Genomic DNA, 17,172 nt, shown 5'->3' with positions numbered 1-17,172 from the left:
GTGGGAGAGACCCTACTAAGAGCATTTTTATTGCGGTAATGGACTGGGAAGTTTTAATGTACTAAACCCCCGAGCAAGTTGGAAGGAAGAGTTTGAATGTGAGTTAGTGTGTTCGGTGGTGAAAGGAAAAAACCCAATACTTTCACAGATGGGTAAGCTGGTGGGAGCTTGCTTCAAAGTTATGGAAGTTATGGTCTATCCTTTTTCTTTTAAGGAGGAGGAGTTGGTGAGGGGATGGGTTGAAGACAGGAGGAGAGACAAGGTGAGCAAGATCTGGAGACAGGACTGAACTCACTCAGGTAGAAAGTGGGTGAGGGAGGAAAACAGCAGAGAAGCTTTATGTCAGAGGTAGAAGGTGAGAAAAGAAGGGCTATTGTCGGTGGAGGGAAGACAAAGAGGACGAAAAAGGCCAGAACTTTTTTTCCTTTGTGACCCTGTCCAGGGTGCGGGACAGGTTATGTTGGTTTTAAATCCACGTTTACCTTTTTCAATGGTATTGGTTGCCGTGATCAGTCACTCTTCATTCTCCTCTTTCATGGTCCCTTAACTGGTGGGTAACATCTGCTGATCTTGTGATGCCCTTTTTCTAGGTCAGGGACCAGATGAGAAAGTCTCAACCTTTCCCAGCTTGTCTATTTCTGTATGAGTCAGGTCAGTAGTGATAGAAATAAGAGCCTGAAGGCTCTTTGTGGTGACTATCGTTACTGGCATCCATCCTTGGGATTCTCATCAGAGAGGCCCACGATTCACGGGAATGGTGGGTAAATGATGCCTTTGCTCTTAGTGGTGGAGCCTTCAGGTCACGATGGAGGTTTGCTGATGAAGTTGTGTGGGAGAGGTGGAAAAGCATTACCCTCTTCAGTAGGTAAATGTGGACCTTGATATTTACGGGCTGTGAAGACAGAACCTTTCATTAACACAGGAAATGTGTTTTTTGGTTTGTTTTGTTTTTAAATTGTGGGTCTAATCTACTCTGCTCAGGGTAATTTTTGATGCACTTATGAAATGAATTTTTATAAATAAAACTTTTTATGCTCCTGTTTGCTCTCTTCCTAGGTACTTAATAATATTTGTTGCAAAAATCCTGCAAGAGCATCTCCCTGCCCACCATATGCCTCTGTAAGTGTGACCAGGGAGATCACTGATGCTAGATGCCATTGAGTTTTAAAGGAAGTGGCTGGAGGCAGGACACTATCCATAAAGGATCCTCAGTTCTGGAAATAGCCTCCTCTCTTTACAGCCCAGATTTACTGACTTAGTACCAGACTCATTTGTTCTGGCAGGCTTTTGTGGTGGATGAAGGCAATGATGGATAGTGAGGCCTAAGGAGAGGCTTTGTTTTTTAGCGTGAGGCTTTGGTCAACAATGATTTATAGATTGAAGGTCAAGTTCTCTTCTTATTAATGGGATTATAAAACATAACTAGGAATTTACTCTGGGGAAGCAAACTCATTAGGGTACAGGAGGAAGGGATACAAGGAAACTTTTCCTGGGTTATATATTTTGCATAAATTTTGTTTGAGTGCTTGGGGGGGATAAAGAAAGGCTTTTTTTTTTGTTTTGGTTTTGATGTTTTTGCAAGTATAAATAAATCATTGAAGTGCAGATTCCAAACAGTTTTGCACTAACCAATTTTCCCAGAGACGCTTCTTTTATCTGTTCCACTGGGAACAGAGCAGGTTGGTGATCTCCATGACTACATTGTTGTCAGTACATCACAGCTGGTGGCTCAGTATCACATCACAGACTTCAAGCACACAAGTCTTTATTGTTGAGTGTGTAGAGCCATTGGAGTGGTGCATTCATCCTATTGAACTGACTGACTTCAGCATCTTACTGGCTAAAGAGTAAGACATTAATGTGCATTAATATGCTAACTAGGCTTTTTGGCAGGGGAAAATTAAGATAAATGTTGTAGGCTTTCTTAGATATTGAAATGTATCAGGTTTTCTGTTGTCCTTAGTGCATTGGCGTCTAAAGGTGAATAAAAGGCTACACCAGCGTTTCAACCAGTAAGGAGGATCAAAAGGCTTTTATTTTGGGAGCTTTGAAAGAGAACAGGTGTTGGGCTCTTTCCCTGCCCCAGTTCAGTCTTCCTTGATCTGTAATACCTTAACCTAATGTATACAAAGCTTGCATATGCAGTGCTAAAGGGGGAATGGAATCGCATGTTTTTAGTGTGATCTATCTCTGTGTGACTAGTTATCATTCGACTGTTACTTTATTCTTTTTGTATTAATTACCTTTTGTGTCCAGTGGTGATGTAATTTAGTGCTAAAGTTGCAAACTGTTTGTAAAAGCAGCTTCTTATCAGCTGTGCATCCATGATGTAGAGCAATGGAGTTTTGACACTTAATTAGGGTCGTTAGGTGCCAATGTAATATAATAATGTGATAGTAGCAATAATAATGACTTCATTTCCTTTGCATTCTCTATAGGCTCTCTAGCGAGCTGGATGGGAAAGAGTTTTGTCTTCTAGTGAGCATTTAAAAAATGTGGACAGTATCTTTGCAAATCAGTTTGAAAAAAAAATCAGATTTGTTCAAATGAAATACTTCAAAGTTAACTGATCAGTTGTGGTTTTTTTCTTTTTTTTGTAACAAGCAAGGTTTTGAAATAAAGGCAATTATAAATAAAACATTTTGCAAAACCTCGGTATGTGGTATGTTGGCAAAATGAAAGCTTTTATTTAGAACACTTCTAAATTAGGAGGTTTGAATCAAAGTAGCTTTGGCTTTAAGTTTTTCACTGCAAAATGAAAACCATTAGTGTTTTGGGTCTCCTGTGGCTATTTACCTGCCAAAGCAATCATTAATATAGTTTTCAGAAAGTTCTATTTAATATTTTTGAGGCTTTGGATCTTTAAGTAGAATTTTCTGAGGGTGCCAAAGGCAGCTCCTAGGCAGTCTGTTGACTCCAAGAGCATAAGGCCTCTAATTACTCAAAGACTGATGCTGTTACTTAAATACAAATCAACACCATTAATTTTATATGGAGTTGTGAACTGGAACTATGAAAGACACAAGTTGCATTGTTTGTGGTAGTAGCTGAGGCATATGTTGTAACTGCTGGCTGGTTTTGTGAACTGCACATTTATGTTTCTGCAGAACATCTGTACGTCAGGAGATCTGTGCCATTTTCCACTTTCCGTGCGAAACCAGCTGCCTCTGTGGTAGTCTTGTGATAGCTTCACTTTGGTTTTGCTTTCTTAGGTGACTTTCACAAGATGAGCTTTAGTGTGCTCACTGTGCTCACTGTAAATACACGTTTATTTGTGCATGTATGTATGTCCATGAAAATTACAAAATTAGCTTTTCCAAACCAACACCCTAATAGAGGTATGATTCTTCCATGCCTGCAGATCTTACAGGGAAAGGAAGGGAAGGAAACCAGCTTAAGTATATTGACTGTGAAACTCTTAGGAACTGAATTTGTGCAAAGCAGGCTGGGCTTGCCACCCTGAGCATCGCAGTTGACACCTTCATGGTTTGTAGCCAGTTGCCCCCAGCTTCCAGCAGAATCCAGCAGAACAGTTGCACTGGAGAAACTGGAGAAAATAGAAGTTTTTTTCAAAGTTGAATGAAACTGGGAAATGACTACAGAATCACTAATATTCAGTGTGTCGCATTGTTTTGTACTGGAAGGCAAATTTTCTTCTGGGAATGTAAAGGGGGAAAAAAAGCAGGCAATGAGTTCAGTTGGTAAGTAGCTATTGATTTAAAGACGCTGGGAAGAGGAGGAAGAATTGGGAGATAAGCATACAACCTAAACGGGAGTAAAGTACAGGAGTTAACACTGTTGACATTTAGCATGACAGCATTAAGAAGTTAACCCTGATTTGAGTTTATATATCCAGTCTATTGTTTTGAAGTATCATCAGACTCTGGAACACAACACTGTTTTCCATCCAGAGATTTTATTTTCAACTCTGAAAGCTGTAAACAATATTGAAAAAAGGGAGGAAATCAAAACTGATGAGCAGGAAAAAAAACAAGCCAACAATCCACCCCTTTGATTTTTAACACACTTTTGTAGCAAGGTTCACTGGCTCATTGCATGGCATTATAACTAGATGTACAGAGCATCTCAGTAATGCTGTCTTTATCATTAGTATAACAGGAACAGCGTGCTACTAATGACTTCCAAATTAATATAGCTTTTCTTCTTTGCAGCATAATAATAGTGTGCAGAAGGGGTTTTTTGTCATTTGTGGTGCTTTCTCTGTCTTACCACTGTAGTATAACCTGCTACAAGAAATACATCTAATTTTGCAGCCCGAGGGAGTACCAAAACCAATCAGGTTTTGAAGTCCATGCCAACAGTGATTTATGTCTGGAGTTTGCTCTAGGACTTAATACTGCAGCAGGTATTCCCCCCCAACAAGTATTTTATCAACTTGCAATTTTTTCTATCAGAGAAGGTCTTTATATAAATCAGATTCTTTCAGGTTCCCTTCAGATATGGTGTGTGTGTATGTATCTATATACATATGTATGTAGATATGTATAGATATAGATATATGTGTTTATATATATTAAAATTACCAATTGTCTACTTTATAGTTCTAAGAGAAACTTATAATTAAGTTCCAGTGTCTTTTCAGATCTTACCATGTTCTGTACAGTTCCTTCCCAAATAACAATACCTGTTAGATCAAAGGCATATAGTATGCATATAGTAGCATGTTTATATACTGATGACTGCAGTGACTATATAGGTACAGTGATGGATGATGTTGAAGTGCAGTTGGTTTGCTGTGTGGGACCCCAGTTATTTTTTTTTGCGCTTATTTAAATCATAGGAATAATATTCTAGGCTCTTCAAAGGGAAAGATGTAAGCCAATGTAATCTTCTTTGTAACTCCACTAACAGCTGTCCACAGAAAGCTCATGCTGCTTCTCTTGTTTGAACACTTCAAGCAGTTGTTTTAAAGGAAAAAGCCAAAAATCTTTCCAAAATGCATTGGTGCTCAAGTAGCTTTTTAGTCTAACCCGCTACTGATGGAAGTGAATAGCGGTGTATCGAGAGATTGTAAAGGATGCCGCTGCATTTGACTCGTGTTCTTCTTTGCCTTATTCACAGATATTGATGAGTGTGCTGAAGGACGGCACTACTGTCGTGAGAATACCATGTGCGTAAATACACCAGGATCCTTTATGTGCATCTGCAAAACAGGATATATACGCATTGATGATTATTCATGTACAGGTAAGAGTTGGATATTCGTGAAAGGAAATAACAGGATGATGGTATTTAGGAGCACTGATATGATTCTTCTAAAGTTAATCTTTGTTAGAATCACAAAATATCTACATGAAACGTTAAACAGAATGAACACCAAAATAATTACAAGGATACAGTGCAGAAAAGCTAATGCATTTTAGAGATTATGTGTATGTTGTATTGTTTGCCTGAAATTGTAAGGCAGTCTGGATTGTCTTATAGGTCTGCATGGCTTTGGGTGCTGATAGAAAAGGTGAAGGGAGAAGGCTGAAGGGAAAAATAAGAGAGCAAAAACAGTGTTCTGGGTTACTCGGTTTCCATGCGGCGTACTAGTACAACTTCACTTGGAGTATAATGACTGTTCTGCAAACTTTTGATGGAGTTCAATTTGCTGCATATTAGAAGTAGCTGTTTCCTCATTTTGAGTTCTCCTGCATCGGGGAGGTTCCCCAGCTGAATCCTGAGTTCAGAGGGCAGGAGCTCTGCCTTCCTTGAGCTGCTGGACAACATGGTCGGTCTTATCTCTGTATCTTCCCTTTTTGCTCTACTGCCAGTGGATGCTCTAGAGGAGGTGGTGGGTTCATACCGACTTTCTGTCTTCTAGCCTTCTTTTATTGCAGTGTATTTTAGGGTTATGGAATAAACGCTGAACATTTAAAACAGCCTTCTGTATCAGAGCCAGGCTGACTGTAAGTGTTCCTGGGAGGAACGTGTTTTTTCCTACTAGACAGATAAAGCAAACGATTCAAAGATGGGGCACATTCTCTCAGTGAAGAAAAACATGTGTGAACCAAATAGTACCACTATTTTGTGTGCACAGGGGAATGCATTAGCTCTTTCTATACGAGGATATATTTGTTCAGTAGAACTTTCTTGGAGTTCATATTATCTAACAGTAAAGCTGGCTATAAATGGATGAGAGTATTCAGAATGTGGAGACAGCATTGTGGAGTTCATTTCTAAGTTTGTTTAATTCTGTCCTTTATGTCTTGGCATTTTTGAGCATCAATGATGTGAATTGGTACAGAAAGAGCTTCTTCATAAACTGGCATAATTTGCTTGCCCAAACATGCACAGCACTCAGGGACATGGATTTGAAACCACATAGGTGTGATTTTTGTGCGTACTGTTTTACCTGTACTTGACATTCCTCTCACGAACACTGGCAAGAACTATTTTACTGCAGTAAGCCCAGTTCTTGAAGGACCAAGTTATAGGTTGCTTGCAGCAAGTCCTTTCTGAAGCAACCAGTATGTTTCTGATCACTCTCTCATGTTTCCACACTCTCAGCTGAGTAAAGCAATTGTTTCACTACCTACCGAGTATGAACGTTGGGATTATTTTAGGACTGACTTTATCTAAATCACTGTGATACTTTTTCCGCTTTGCTTCCCTTAACTTGCTGTTCTGATTGAACTCTGCAAATGGTAGACCATAGCAAACAGCTTCACAGGGGCGTTCGGTGCCTATAAATATAATAAAGGTATTTCTCGGTACTCTGTACATTGCATTCCTCATATTTGCTGAAACGTACTGTTGTGAAATTCAGTGTAGTTCAAGAGCTCTGGACAGTCAAACTGGTGTAAAACTTGCTGGAAATCCATTACTGATCTCACATTACAAACTCAGTTTGGCTCCACATTTTTAAATAATAGTTTCCTGTGAAATCAGCCTGATGGGTGACAAAATGAATGATTTCTTTTCCACCTTTCCCTTGACCAAGCTGGGAAAAGTGAATGCAAAAGGAAGCGAAGTAGAGGAAATAGTTTTGTAAGTTTTCAAATCTTAAGACTCGCTAAGCCCAATGAACTGTAAGTCGCACTGTGACTTTCTGCATGTCTGAGCAATGCCACTCGCTGTCATTTGGGACCTGGAGTTTTTCTGGAGTTAAATTATAATGAATTTTGGATACCGAGAGGCAACCACGGGGATGCCGTGCCAGTTGGGTGGTAGAATTTCCACAATGGCAACCTAACAGCATTAAGTGCATATGTCACAAAGTGACTGCATTTTTTTTCTGGTTCCAGAACTAGTGTGAGCACCTCCGGTGGAGGCACTGGTCAGTTACTGCAGTATGTAGACTTATGAGACTCTTGCATGACATTTCCACCAAACCACTAGAGAGTGAAAGGTTAATTATGTTTTAAAAATTGAAGGAAACACGGGGTACATTTAAAGTCATGTGCTTTGATCAGTAAATGGCATTGTGTGCTTGTTTTAGTCTATGTGAGTGACATTGAGAGCATTTACATTATAGCACTGTATTAAAGCAGGTGGCAAGTGTATATATTTGTGAGACTGCTGTAGGTTTTTCACCCCTCAGCATATTCTTTGTTGGTTTTGCCATCTATTAAAGCTCCTGATTTCGGAGACTTTCATGTGCACCCATTTGCCCAGATATAAATCTAAGAGATAAAGTGAACACAAGTAGGGAGGGTATGTTGCTGTGGCTTTGATGTGGAGTCTACGGAAGTTTTAAACTACTAAATTGCTTAGCATTGTCTCTCCCAAAGAAACTTGCTGTGTTCTGGGAACCAGCAAAAGCTCGGTGTAGTAGAAACACTGACTGTATTTATAGGACATTGCTGAAAAGTGTGTATGTGAATAAATCAGTGCAAAATAACAGTGGGAAGGAGTTTATGATGCTAATGACAGTACTTTGCTGTCCTGCAGACAGACCAACGGGTTTAATCTAGGCTGTTATGCTTGGGTATAGCTGACTTTTCATAAGCATGATTTTCTCTTACAGTATACTGCGATATTTTAAAGCAAGTAGTTTACAGGAAAAACTCATTATACTTCCCTTTATTGTCTTTTTTTGGCTTGTTTGTTTGTTTGTTTGTTTTTAATTTAAATGGAGCCTTAATGACATTCAGCTAAACAAATGATATCTAGGACGTGAGAAGGAAAAGTATTTTCCAAATACGTTTTGTTTAGAGAATCAAAGTGTGTTAGGGATCTCAGCATGTCTCAGCCACCCTTGCATTTGCTCTATTTAAGTCCATCAATTTAATCTGCCTTTTATGATTGTAGAAAGCAGCAAGTAGAAATCTTTGCACTTTGAAAATCCAGATACCAACTTGTCTGTGCCCAGCACACCTCGCTGTGCATCACGAGCTCATGGCCCATTCACTGCAGCTGGGAATTATTTTGGTTAAGCTCAATTTTCCTGTCATGATGGTGCTAGTTCTTGAAGTTAAGGGCATAAACCGAGCCTTTTTATCTGGCAGAAAAGCAGGACAGTAAGGAGAAAAGCAATCATGATAGACCAAAGAGACAGAGCTCTGCCAATTAAGGAGATATTTTTGAAAGGTTTTGTGAGGAGTACCCTGTTTAACTTGGCATATCTATGAAAGTAAGACTGTGCACTGTCCTTATGAGAATTTTCTGGGTTTTCTGTATTTCTTTTTTGTTCTAATAATCAGATTTATTGTAGAAGCTGCACAGAATAGTTTATGTATTCCATAGTCTGTACAAAAACCTGGTGTTTACATCTGGCAAAGATGAAAAGTGGGAAAGAGGTCTGTGAAAGGAATGGTATTTTAAAACCAATTCAAAACTGGTATGCAAAACACCTTTACATTCATACCATCGAATAGACTGTTTTATGTAATTCATGCAAAAAGTGAGCATTGTAGGACATAATTTCTGCATTGCTCCTTTCTTCTTTCCTCAAAATAGCTGGAAGCATCAGCTTTGATAGCATCAGTTCTCAGCTACTGCAGAAGGGTATTATAAAGATGCCTGTTGCCAACTACTCGTGAGAGCCATGCTGCAGAAGCCTCACACAGACATCTCTGGTGCGCAAAAGTGATCCTGAGCATCTTAGGGGCACCTTGCTACTGCAAGCATACTACAAGAACTACCAAAGGCCCAGGCTCCAGGACTTACGTTGGTGTGGTTGTATAGTGTGCAATTCTGTTCAAATCTCTCAGTATTTGTGTGCAGAAAGTCCATCGCACTTTGTTTTTTGCCAATGTTTGCAACTAAATTTATTCATTCAACCCTCTTTTGTCTTCTGCAGAATTTAAAGCTTTTGCCTAGTCTTTATTTGCCTCATTGGATTTAACTTGCCAGCTGAAATATCAATAAAACTGAAGAGGAGGCAGATTTTTAATCCAGTTCAGGAATAACAAGAATAGGGCAAACAAGCAACATTGTGACCCTGTGTGTTACTAAATGTTAAATTTTAAAAATATATTTCAGGTCACACTGTTCCTCATAATGCTGTGTAATCGAATCCAGTTGTGGAACTGTAGCTGTGCAAAAAATAGCTGACTGACTTACTGTAAGCTGGACCAGAAGCTCTGGTAGCACATCCTTGGGAATGCTACTAAGCAGGAAGAAAATGTTCTGTAGCTTGGCATTAATACGTCATTGTTTGCACAGGATAGCTGAAGCACAGGAAGGAAATATTGAAAAATTATACCTGAACCTTGATTAGGCAGGTTATGGTGTGAGTGATGTCCACACAGCTTGCTGGCAGGCTAATGTAAAATGCCTTATTGTTCCATTCTATGCACACATATATAATTTAGCAGTCATTGATCAAAATAGAAAAGAGACATAAAATCAGTGACATTGAAAGGTTTTTCGCCTGTATGAGACATTTGAAAAGAAATCTGTGCTATCTATCTCTGTCAGAGTCCTGGGCACAAAAGACTGATTTAGACAGCATATAGCTGCTTCCAAAACAGCTCCAGTCTCTTTCTTCCTGGCATGTTTATTGCAAGTTTTACAATAGATCTGAATTACATTTTGATTTTCATGACAAAGGATGTAATGAAGACATCAATTTCAGATTTTGTCATTTGTATTCATCTTGGAAGCAAGATTTGCAGGGTTAGATTGAGTTAGTCACAACCATATTTACACAGAAATCTGTTGTTCGTGACTGATTTTATGTTCAGAAATGAATCATAGATATGAGAAAGGGAGGTGAGTCCTAAGCTGCACCCATATGCCAAATGGGTGCACAAACTGCAAATTAAAGGCATAAAAAATATGCCCGAGGCTACCATGCTTTCCTACTTTGGTATCATCTCATTCCCCTTCCACTTTGCTTCACAGAACCTGAAATGCAATGGTGTTGTGCTGGGGGAAGGGAGGCAGAAAATGGCACGAGTCTCTGCTGGGGTTAATTTTATATGTCTAGTGGTATGGTCCACCATCGCTGTTAGATATGACTAAATCTGAACGCCTTAGTGTTTTCTGGAATAGTAACACATCCTTACTCTGCCTGGAATTACAAAAATGCATGGGCTGTTTTCCTGACTGGAAAAAAGAAAGTTTTCCTTCTAGAAACAAGGATGCAGCCAATGTCATCTCTAGTCTTTCAGGCTGCTGTGTAATCTGCAGCTGGTAGGAGTGCTCTGAACAGCGCAATACATATCCTTTCCTGCACCTTTTTTTTTTTTTTAAACGGAAAAGCGAGAAGTTAGGAAATGAGAGATGAGAGCTCTCTCTTTTTCACACTTGGCTCTAACAGTGAGGAGTTCTGACTAGCGCAGTGGATGGTTAATCACGTTTAGTCTGAACAGGTGTCTTTAGTTTCCTGCCTTGGGACCACTCACCTATGTAAGTAACCCATCAAAAATGGAAGAGAAGGGAAGACCCTGTGAGATTTAGTGCATCCTCCCTAGACCATATTAAGGCAGAGGAAGATGCATGCTGTGGCCTGGAGAAGCCATGGATTTTCTGAGCCTCAGATGATGTTTAAGGCTCTGTTTCTGTGCAATCTCTTGGGCCACCTTCTCTCATTTTTTTTGCTTTCCAGTCAGCATGAAAGGGGGAAGTGACTGTGATGGAAGTGCTGGTGGTGTGCTCAGCCTCTCCTGTGGGTGGGAGTCCCTGAGGTGATGTGGGGAAGGTGACGCAGCTGATGTTGCCCTCCCAGAGAATTCCTCCCCAGGGGCTGTTTCGTGTTTTACACTTAGTGGTACTGGAGAGGGAGGTGTTGGGGCCCTCTGTGAGCACCCTAGGATGGTATCTTCGGTTGACTCTCCCTGTACACGTGGTCTGGGTAAGATGATAAATGATGGACATATGAAGTATGGACGGTGTTAGTATATAAACCACACTCTCTGAATTAATGTTTGTACATGCTGTCATCTATGGGGTTTAGTAAATTATCTATTACATGTTTCTTTTTTTTTCTTTTTTCTTTCTTTTTTTTTTTTTTTTGAGAGAGAAGTGAGCGATCTACAACTTTGTACCCTGACACCAGTGAAGTTTTACAATTGCGCTGTACTTTGGCAATGAATGTGAATTCTTAACTGATTAATTATTAAAAGCATATCGGGCATGTTGCAAATCGTGGCCTACTTCTTGCACGCATGGTCCGGCCACGTGAGCAACCATGTCTGTTCCCGCAGCAGTGCTGAGCTGTGTGGGACCGCTCCCACGTGCGGAGCTAGGCGCTCACATCCATGTTTTAAATGCATGCAGACCTTGTAACTTTTCTTCATAACTATTTTGCTAAATCCATTCCAGATGATTTTGTCTTTCCTTTTCATTTTCACTTAAGCCAAGTCATGCTGATTTTTTGCTACTGCTTGCTTTTAGAAAGAAATAGCTTAGAAGCCAAAGGAGGTGGCAGAATAGGTGGAGATTCTAAGTCTGTGAGACTGTTCTTGTGGATTACAGTCTGGTACCGTCACGTTTGTGTTCCTGGGTTTGTTTTCTGACTTCTAAAGAAAATTATGAAGGATTTTTATATAACACACCATGACTGTGGTGGGAACATTTGCAGGGTTTATTGTTCTTCAGTGAGGCATACTTGCAGGGTCTAAATAGATAGAAGGGATGAAGTACTCCTTCAGAAATGAAAGGAATGGATGGAATAGATGGATGGCTTTCGTCTTTGGGCATTTTGACTTGGCCATATGGAAGGCCTACTCAAAGCAATGAAAGATGTGTTGGACTCACTGGGCTTTAACTGGGTGTATCCAGCTGGACCTTGCTAGGCCTCATCCTCTCCATCCCAGCATATCTAAGCCTTTATGAGTCTCAGAGATTTTTCTAACAACATTTTTCCCAAAATGCTGTCAATGCATTCAGCAGCATTTAAATTTTTTTTTTCAATAGCCTCTCACAGAAAACTGAAGTCTAATAATTGTTTCCACATAAATTGCCAAGAAGCATGGCAGTAGCAAGTTGGGTGACACCTGATATGTTAATTTTTTGGAATACTGGAAGCTCTGCATATTTTTCCAATCAAATTAAATCACAAATCTGTTGCAAATTGGAAAGGAATCCCAAGACCAGCATTAAAATGATTAAGGGTCTGGGGAGATTGACTTGACATATGGGAAAGATTTAAGGAGAAAACTACACATTTAGCTGCATAATGATGATGAATGTGCAAAAATTTTGATAACAATAATACTAATTAATAATTACTTGAGGGGTGTCAATAGTAAAGGGGAAAATGTAGTGGAAAGCCCTGCACCATGCAGGTCAGTGGCCAATAGTTTTGGACATTAATTTTTTACGTCTGACCCATATACTCTGCTCTTTAATGATATCGTGGGATAACTTTGAAACAAATGCACCTCATCATAATGTATAGAAAACAGATTGTCACATTTAGCCCATTCAGTGCTCATGCATCTGATATTATTTCACCTATCTTTGTGCTTTTTTTCCCATGCAGCCATTAATGTTTTCTCACTTTAGTTTCCCAACAGGCCACACCTTTGTGATTTATTTTACATTTGCTTTGCCCATAGTAATCAAAGATGTGTTCTTCCTAAGCCCTCCTGTTTGGTTCCATTCGTGTAGATAGCTGTGACTTATAAACAACCTACACATCTGCTTGGATTTCAGCTAATGCCACTGGCGATGTCCCCACTTCAGAAAGATACCTGTTGGTTTGGTATTTTGCCAAGCATTGATACATGGTGGGGTTTCTGAGTGCCTGTTTGTGTGTGTGTGGGTATGAAAAAGGATTTTAAAGAAACATCTCTGGAATACTTCTGTCTCCATGCTGGTGCTGGATCAGGAGATGATGGGCTAATGATATCCTCCAGAGAGTGGGAGACTGTCTTCTTTTAGAACTGGCAAATTTCCTCCACTGCTTTTGAACATCAAGTGTTGAAGGTATAGTTATAGTCCTCAGAAGAAATTGAAGTTACCTTTAGAGGCTTCTCTTCTCTCCCCATCTTTGGAAGTCTCTGTGTTCGTTTTGCAGATCTGCTTTATATGTGCCAGTGCGCAGTTTTCACTACCCTATCAACCAGAAGATAAACACATCTGGGTTTTTTTTGGTATAGGGTATAGCCAAGGGTTGGGTCTTGCCTCCTTTTCCTTCATTAACGCATTGTTCACAAGGTAAGTCTTTGGAGGATGGTTATGAGGAAACAGAGGCAGCATCTTTGCAATGCTAATGGAGCCTAACCTTATCCCCTGAGCGCAGATGCCCCCACTATGGGAACCATCAGTCGGGCATCTGGATGAACTTGAAATGTCACTAACAGGGACCTGTGATTTTGTTGAAATAACACAGCTCAAATACTGTTTATGATTCAGATCCCCAGATTATTGGGGTCAGCTGGCTGCCCAGTTGTTACCCTCTGCTTCTTGCAAGATACAGCTATTTTTGAGGAGGGAATAGACTCCCTGTCACATGTTTTTTTTATTACCATAGTATTCTGACACACTTCAAATGAATGATTCCTCTTGGCATCTAGAAACTCAAATTCATAAAAGTGCATCTGCCCGTGGGCTTCTGTGTGGATTTCACTGGTTTATTTTTGACTTGTAAATCCACCAATTGTTTGGGACATCGACATTCTGAGAAAGCTCCTCTTTTTCCTATACTGTGTAGCAGAAGTGATGTTTAATGGCAGGGATACTTGAGAAAAAGTTTTGTTGAATTGCTTGTGAGGATGCTGAAGGTAAAATCCGTCCTTAATCCCTCAGGCACAGGCCAGGTAAAATTCTAGACTTGCGATACATTCCTTCCAGATATTCAGGAAAAGTTCATTGATGGGTTCTGACGTGGGGCTGGAAATGGATTTGCACCAGTATACGTTGCTAGGAGAAAGACTCCAGCTAGCTGTGAAGTGTGGGTATTTTACAATATCATGTATTACTAGTTATTTTTATTCCAACTGTACATTTCAGTTCCCACAAATGAGTTCTGAGAACTGAAAGGGAATGCCTCTCCTTATTTAAAATGAAGAATAAAATCTAGCTTACATGAGAGGAATGTGGGCTATGTTTTAGCACCTGCACCAACCTGTTCTAAGAGTGGTATAGTTGCCTGGGTTCCCATGGAGGAAAGCTACTGTAAGACTGATGTAATCCAGAGTTAAATGAAGTCATCCAGCTTCTGTGTTCAAAGCTGTACGCTTGTCCTCAGTTAATTGTATAACTGGGTATAAAATTGGCCTGCCTTTTCAGACACACAAGAGCATCCACAAGTCATCCTGAAGATAATAAGAGCTGATAGTGCTTAGTACATTGGTAAATGAGGCCACATTTTAATAAGTGACTAAATACGGCCACAAGATGCAACTTTATTCAGCACTGCTGTATACCCTTTAGCCTTCACTGCTGCAAAAAGTTAAAAAAAAGCCTGTGACCTCAGATTAGTCTTATGCTTATAGTATACCAGCTTTGTTGTTGGAAAATACAGTAATGTGAGACACAATGACAATAAAAGCTAATTTCTTCCTGTTTATTTCCCTTGACTTATTTTGATGAATTCAGCAACATTTCAAGTTTTCCTCAAGTTCTGCAGCTTGTACAACAGCTGAGCTCGTTGATTGTGCTTAAATAAAGACAGAATAATTGCGCAGGGGACAGAGCAATAAACAAGCATCCTGACAGGGGCTTGTTGTAACACCACTGGAGTGACATACTATGGCTTGAGTAAGGAAATGTTGTAGTCAGCAAAGCACCAGAGAAAACATGCCGCTCTGGATTTATAATGATGTGGGCAAGAGGAACCATCTGTCTTTGCCATCTCTGATTTTGTTGACGCCACCCCACCCCCCAATTATATTGGAAGTAATGTGCATGCATGTGCATTATCACACAGCCTAATCCAAACTCCACTGAGGCGATGGTGTCCAGCTATGCTGTCAGGGTTGCTGTTAGTAATAAACACTCTAGAAGCCAGCTTGTATGCACAGAGCATTTTTAACTCAAAACCTATTTGATTCTAATTTCCATTACTTGGCGCAGTTTCCATTCTGCTTTATAGTATGTCAGCCTACATGAAGCTCTCAATCCGCTTTCAGGATAAATTTTCTCCAATATCCACTTCCTAGCTGTAAGATAATTCACAAAGCTAATAAAGGAATGATCATTCAGACTGAGCTTGTTGCTATGCAACCGCATTACTAAGATAACAACACAAGTCATTTTTATGTATCTGCTATATCTTATGCAAGGGAACTCATTTATGCTTTATTTGGATTGAATCGGGTTATCGTTGACAACTTAGTTTGGAGGCTGTTTTAACTTGGAAGGAGACCTTTTTTCTTCCTTCCTAGAGGATACTTTTTAGGTCTCATTTGGTTACTGACCCAGTTCATAACAACTGTTCATCTGGCTATGCAATTATAGCAGGATTGATTTCTCAGGTGATCAAAATCCAACACATTTTTAAAGGGTCTTTGGCAGAATATGATTTGAGTTGATAAATAGAAAATGTATTCCCTTGACAAAGATACAAATGTATGATCTTCAGTATTGGATACTTAATTCCTTTACAGAAATCATTATTTTACCAAATATATATTTTTGGTATATTTGGGGTGTGTGTAAGTGTATATATATAGATATACACACACCAGTGTGTTAGAGAGGATTCCCTATTGGCCTTAGGAATAGAGGATGGTAAAGTTATTATATCAAAAGCAATTCTCTAACTATTTTGCATTTCTACAGTTTCTGTATACTGTTTAAAATCTGTCTGCAGAAGCAGACATCAGAATTGATTATTTTGTTTTACAAGGAATGTATTTTGCATTCTTAGGGTGATGAGGATGTTTTCAATATATAAAAGGAGGTACAGGTGTCGACTTGAGAATATACTCAGTCTGAAGCAGTAACTCAGAGTAAGATCTTTCATTCATGTAAAAGTTCTGAAATGACAGTATTTTCAACCATTAACATTGCTTAATATTTATTTCACAGTATTACAACAGACATCCAGTGTACATCCCATTTCTCAGTGTTCTGAACTCCTCTGCAGCTTCCAAGCACCCAGCGTCCCTTGACAGCTTCTACTATGCAGTTATGTGCTGTGTCAGTACAATATGTAGGGGTATAGGGAAATTAACAGAGTGTATTGCAAAAATAGACAAACTAACAAACCATACATCACTGAATGAATTATTCATTTCCATAGCTAATCACATAGACTCTTCATGTTAGAATTCTACTGAAGTTGACACAGGAGGTGGAATTCAGTTTGCAATTAAGACACCCCAATGTAGATGTCTTCATCTAAGCTCACATTGTAATCAACAGAGGTCAAGGATTCAGCTGGACCCAACTCAGTTGTCTACTTTCAGGTTCCTGCTGCTATTTGAGATGATCTAGGCAGTTGTCATCCTGGGATTAGACCATGTAGGTCTTGCGCTCTTCTGAATGACAGCTGGATGCAAGCAGAGTAAGTTGCCCCTCTCCATGCGTTCGAGCCTCTTATGTGTGGGCGACTCAATCCCATGTTAGGTATCTATCTTACACTTGTTGAGTTCTCTAGGTTGCGCTGACTGAAATGGGAACTTAGATTTTTATAGCAAGATCTGGTTGCCCAATCATGGGTCTAGTGCCTTTTTAGGTGCTATAGTGTGTCCTACTTGGTCTCCAACTGCTGTTACAATCTTCCTGCAGAGCCTTGTGTTACACCTGACAACCTTTGCTGATATCTTGGATACCCAGGAGGTGCCAGGCCAGATGTCACTTTTTAGCTAGGCGTGTTTACGCAGTGGA

At 39.7% G+C, this 17,172-nt stretch overlaps 1 protein-coding gene across 1 annotated transcript in view; it reads left to right on the top strand.

Annotated features, from left to right (window-relative positions):
* Positions 1-17,172, top strand: part of NELL2 (neural EGFL like 2) — a 155,894-nt gene that overhangs the window by 84,284 nt on the left and 54,438 nt on the right. Inside the window, exon 13 of the mRNA XM_075148205.1 lies at positions 5,083-5,208. Coding sequence (XP_075004306.1) covers positions 5,083-5,208 — 126 coding nt within the window. The remainder of the gene's footprint in view (positions 1-5,082; positions 5,209-17,172) is intronic.

Source organism: Calonectris borealis, chromosome 1 (genome assembly GCF_964195595.1).
Source record: "Calonectris borealis chromosome 1, bCalBor7.hap1.2, whole genome shotgun sequence".
Lineage (NCBI taxonomy): Eukaryota > Metazoa > Chordata > Aves > Procellariiformes > Procellariidae > Calonectris > Calonectris borealis.
Note: the sequence above shows the minus strand (reverse complement) of the source record. Positions and strands in the feature narration are given on the sequence as shown.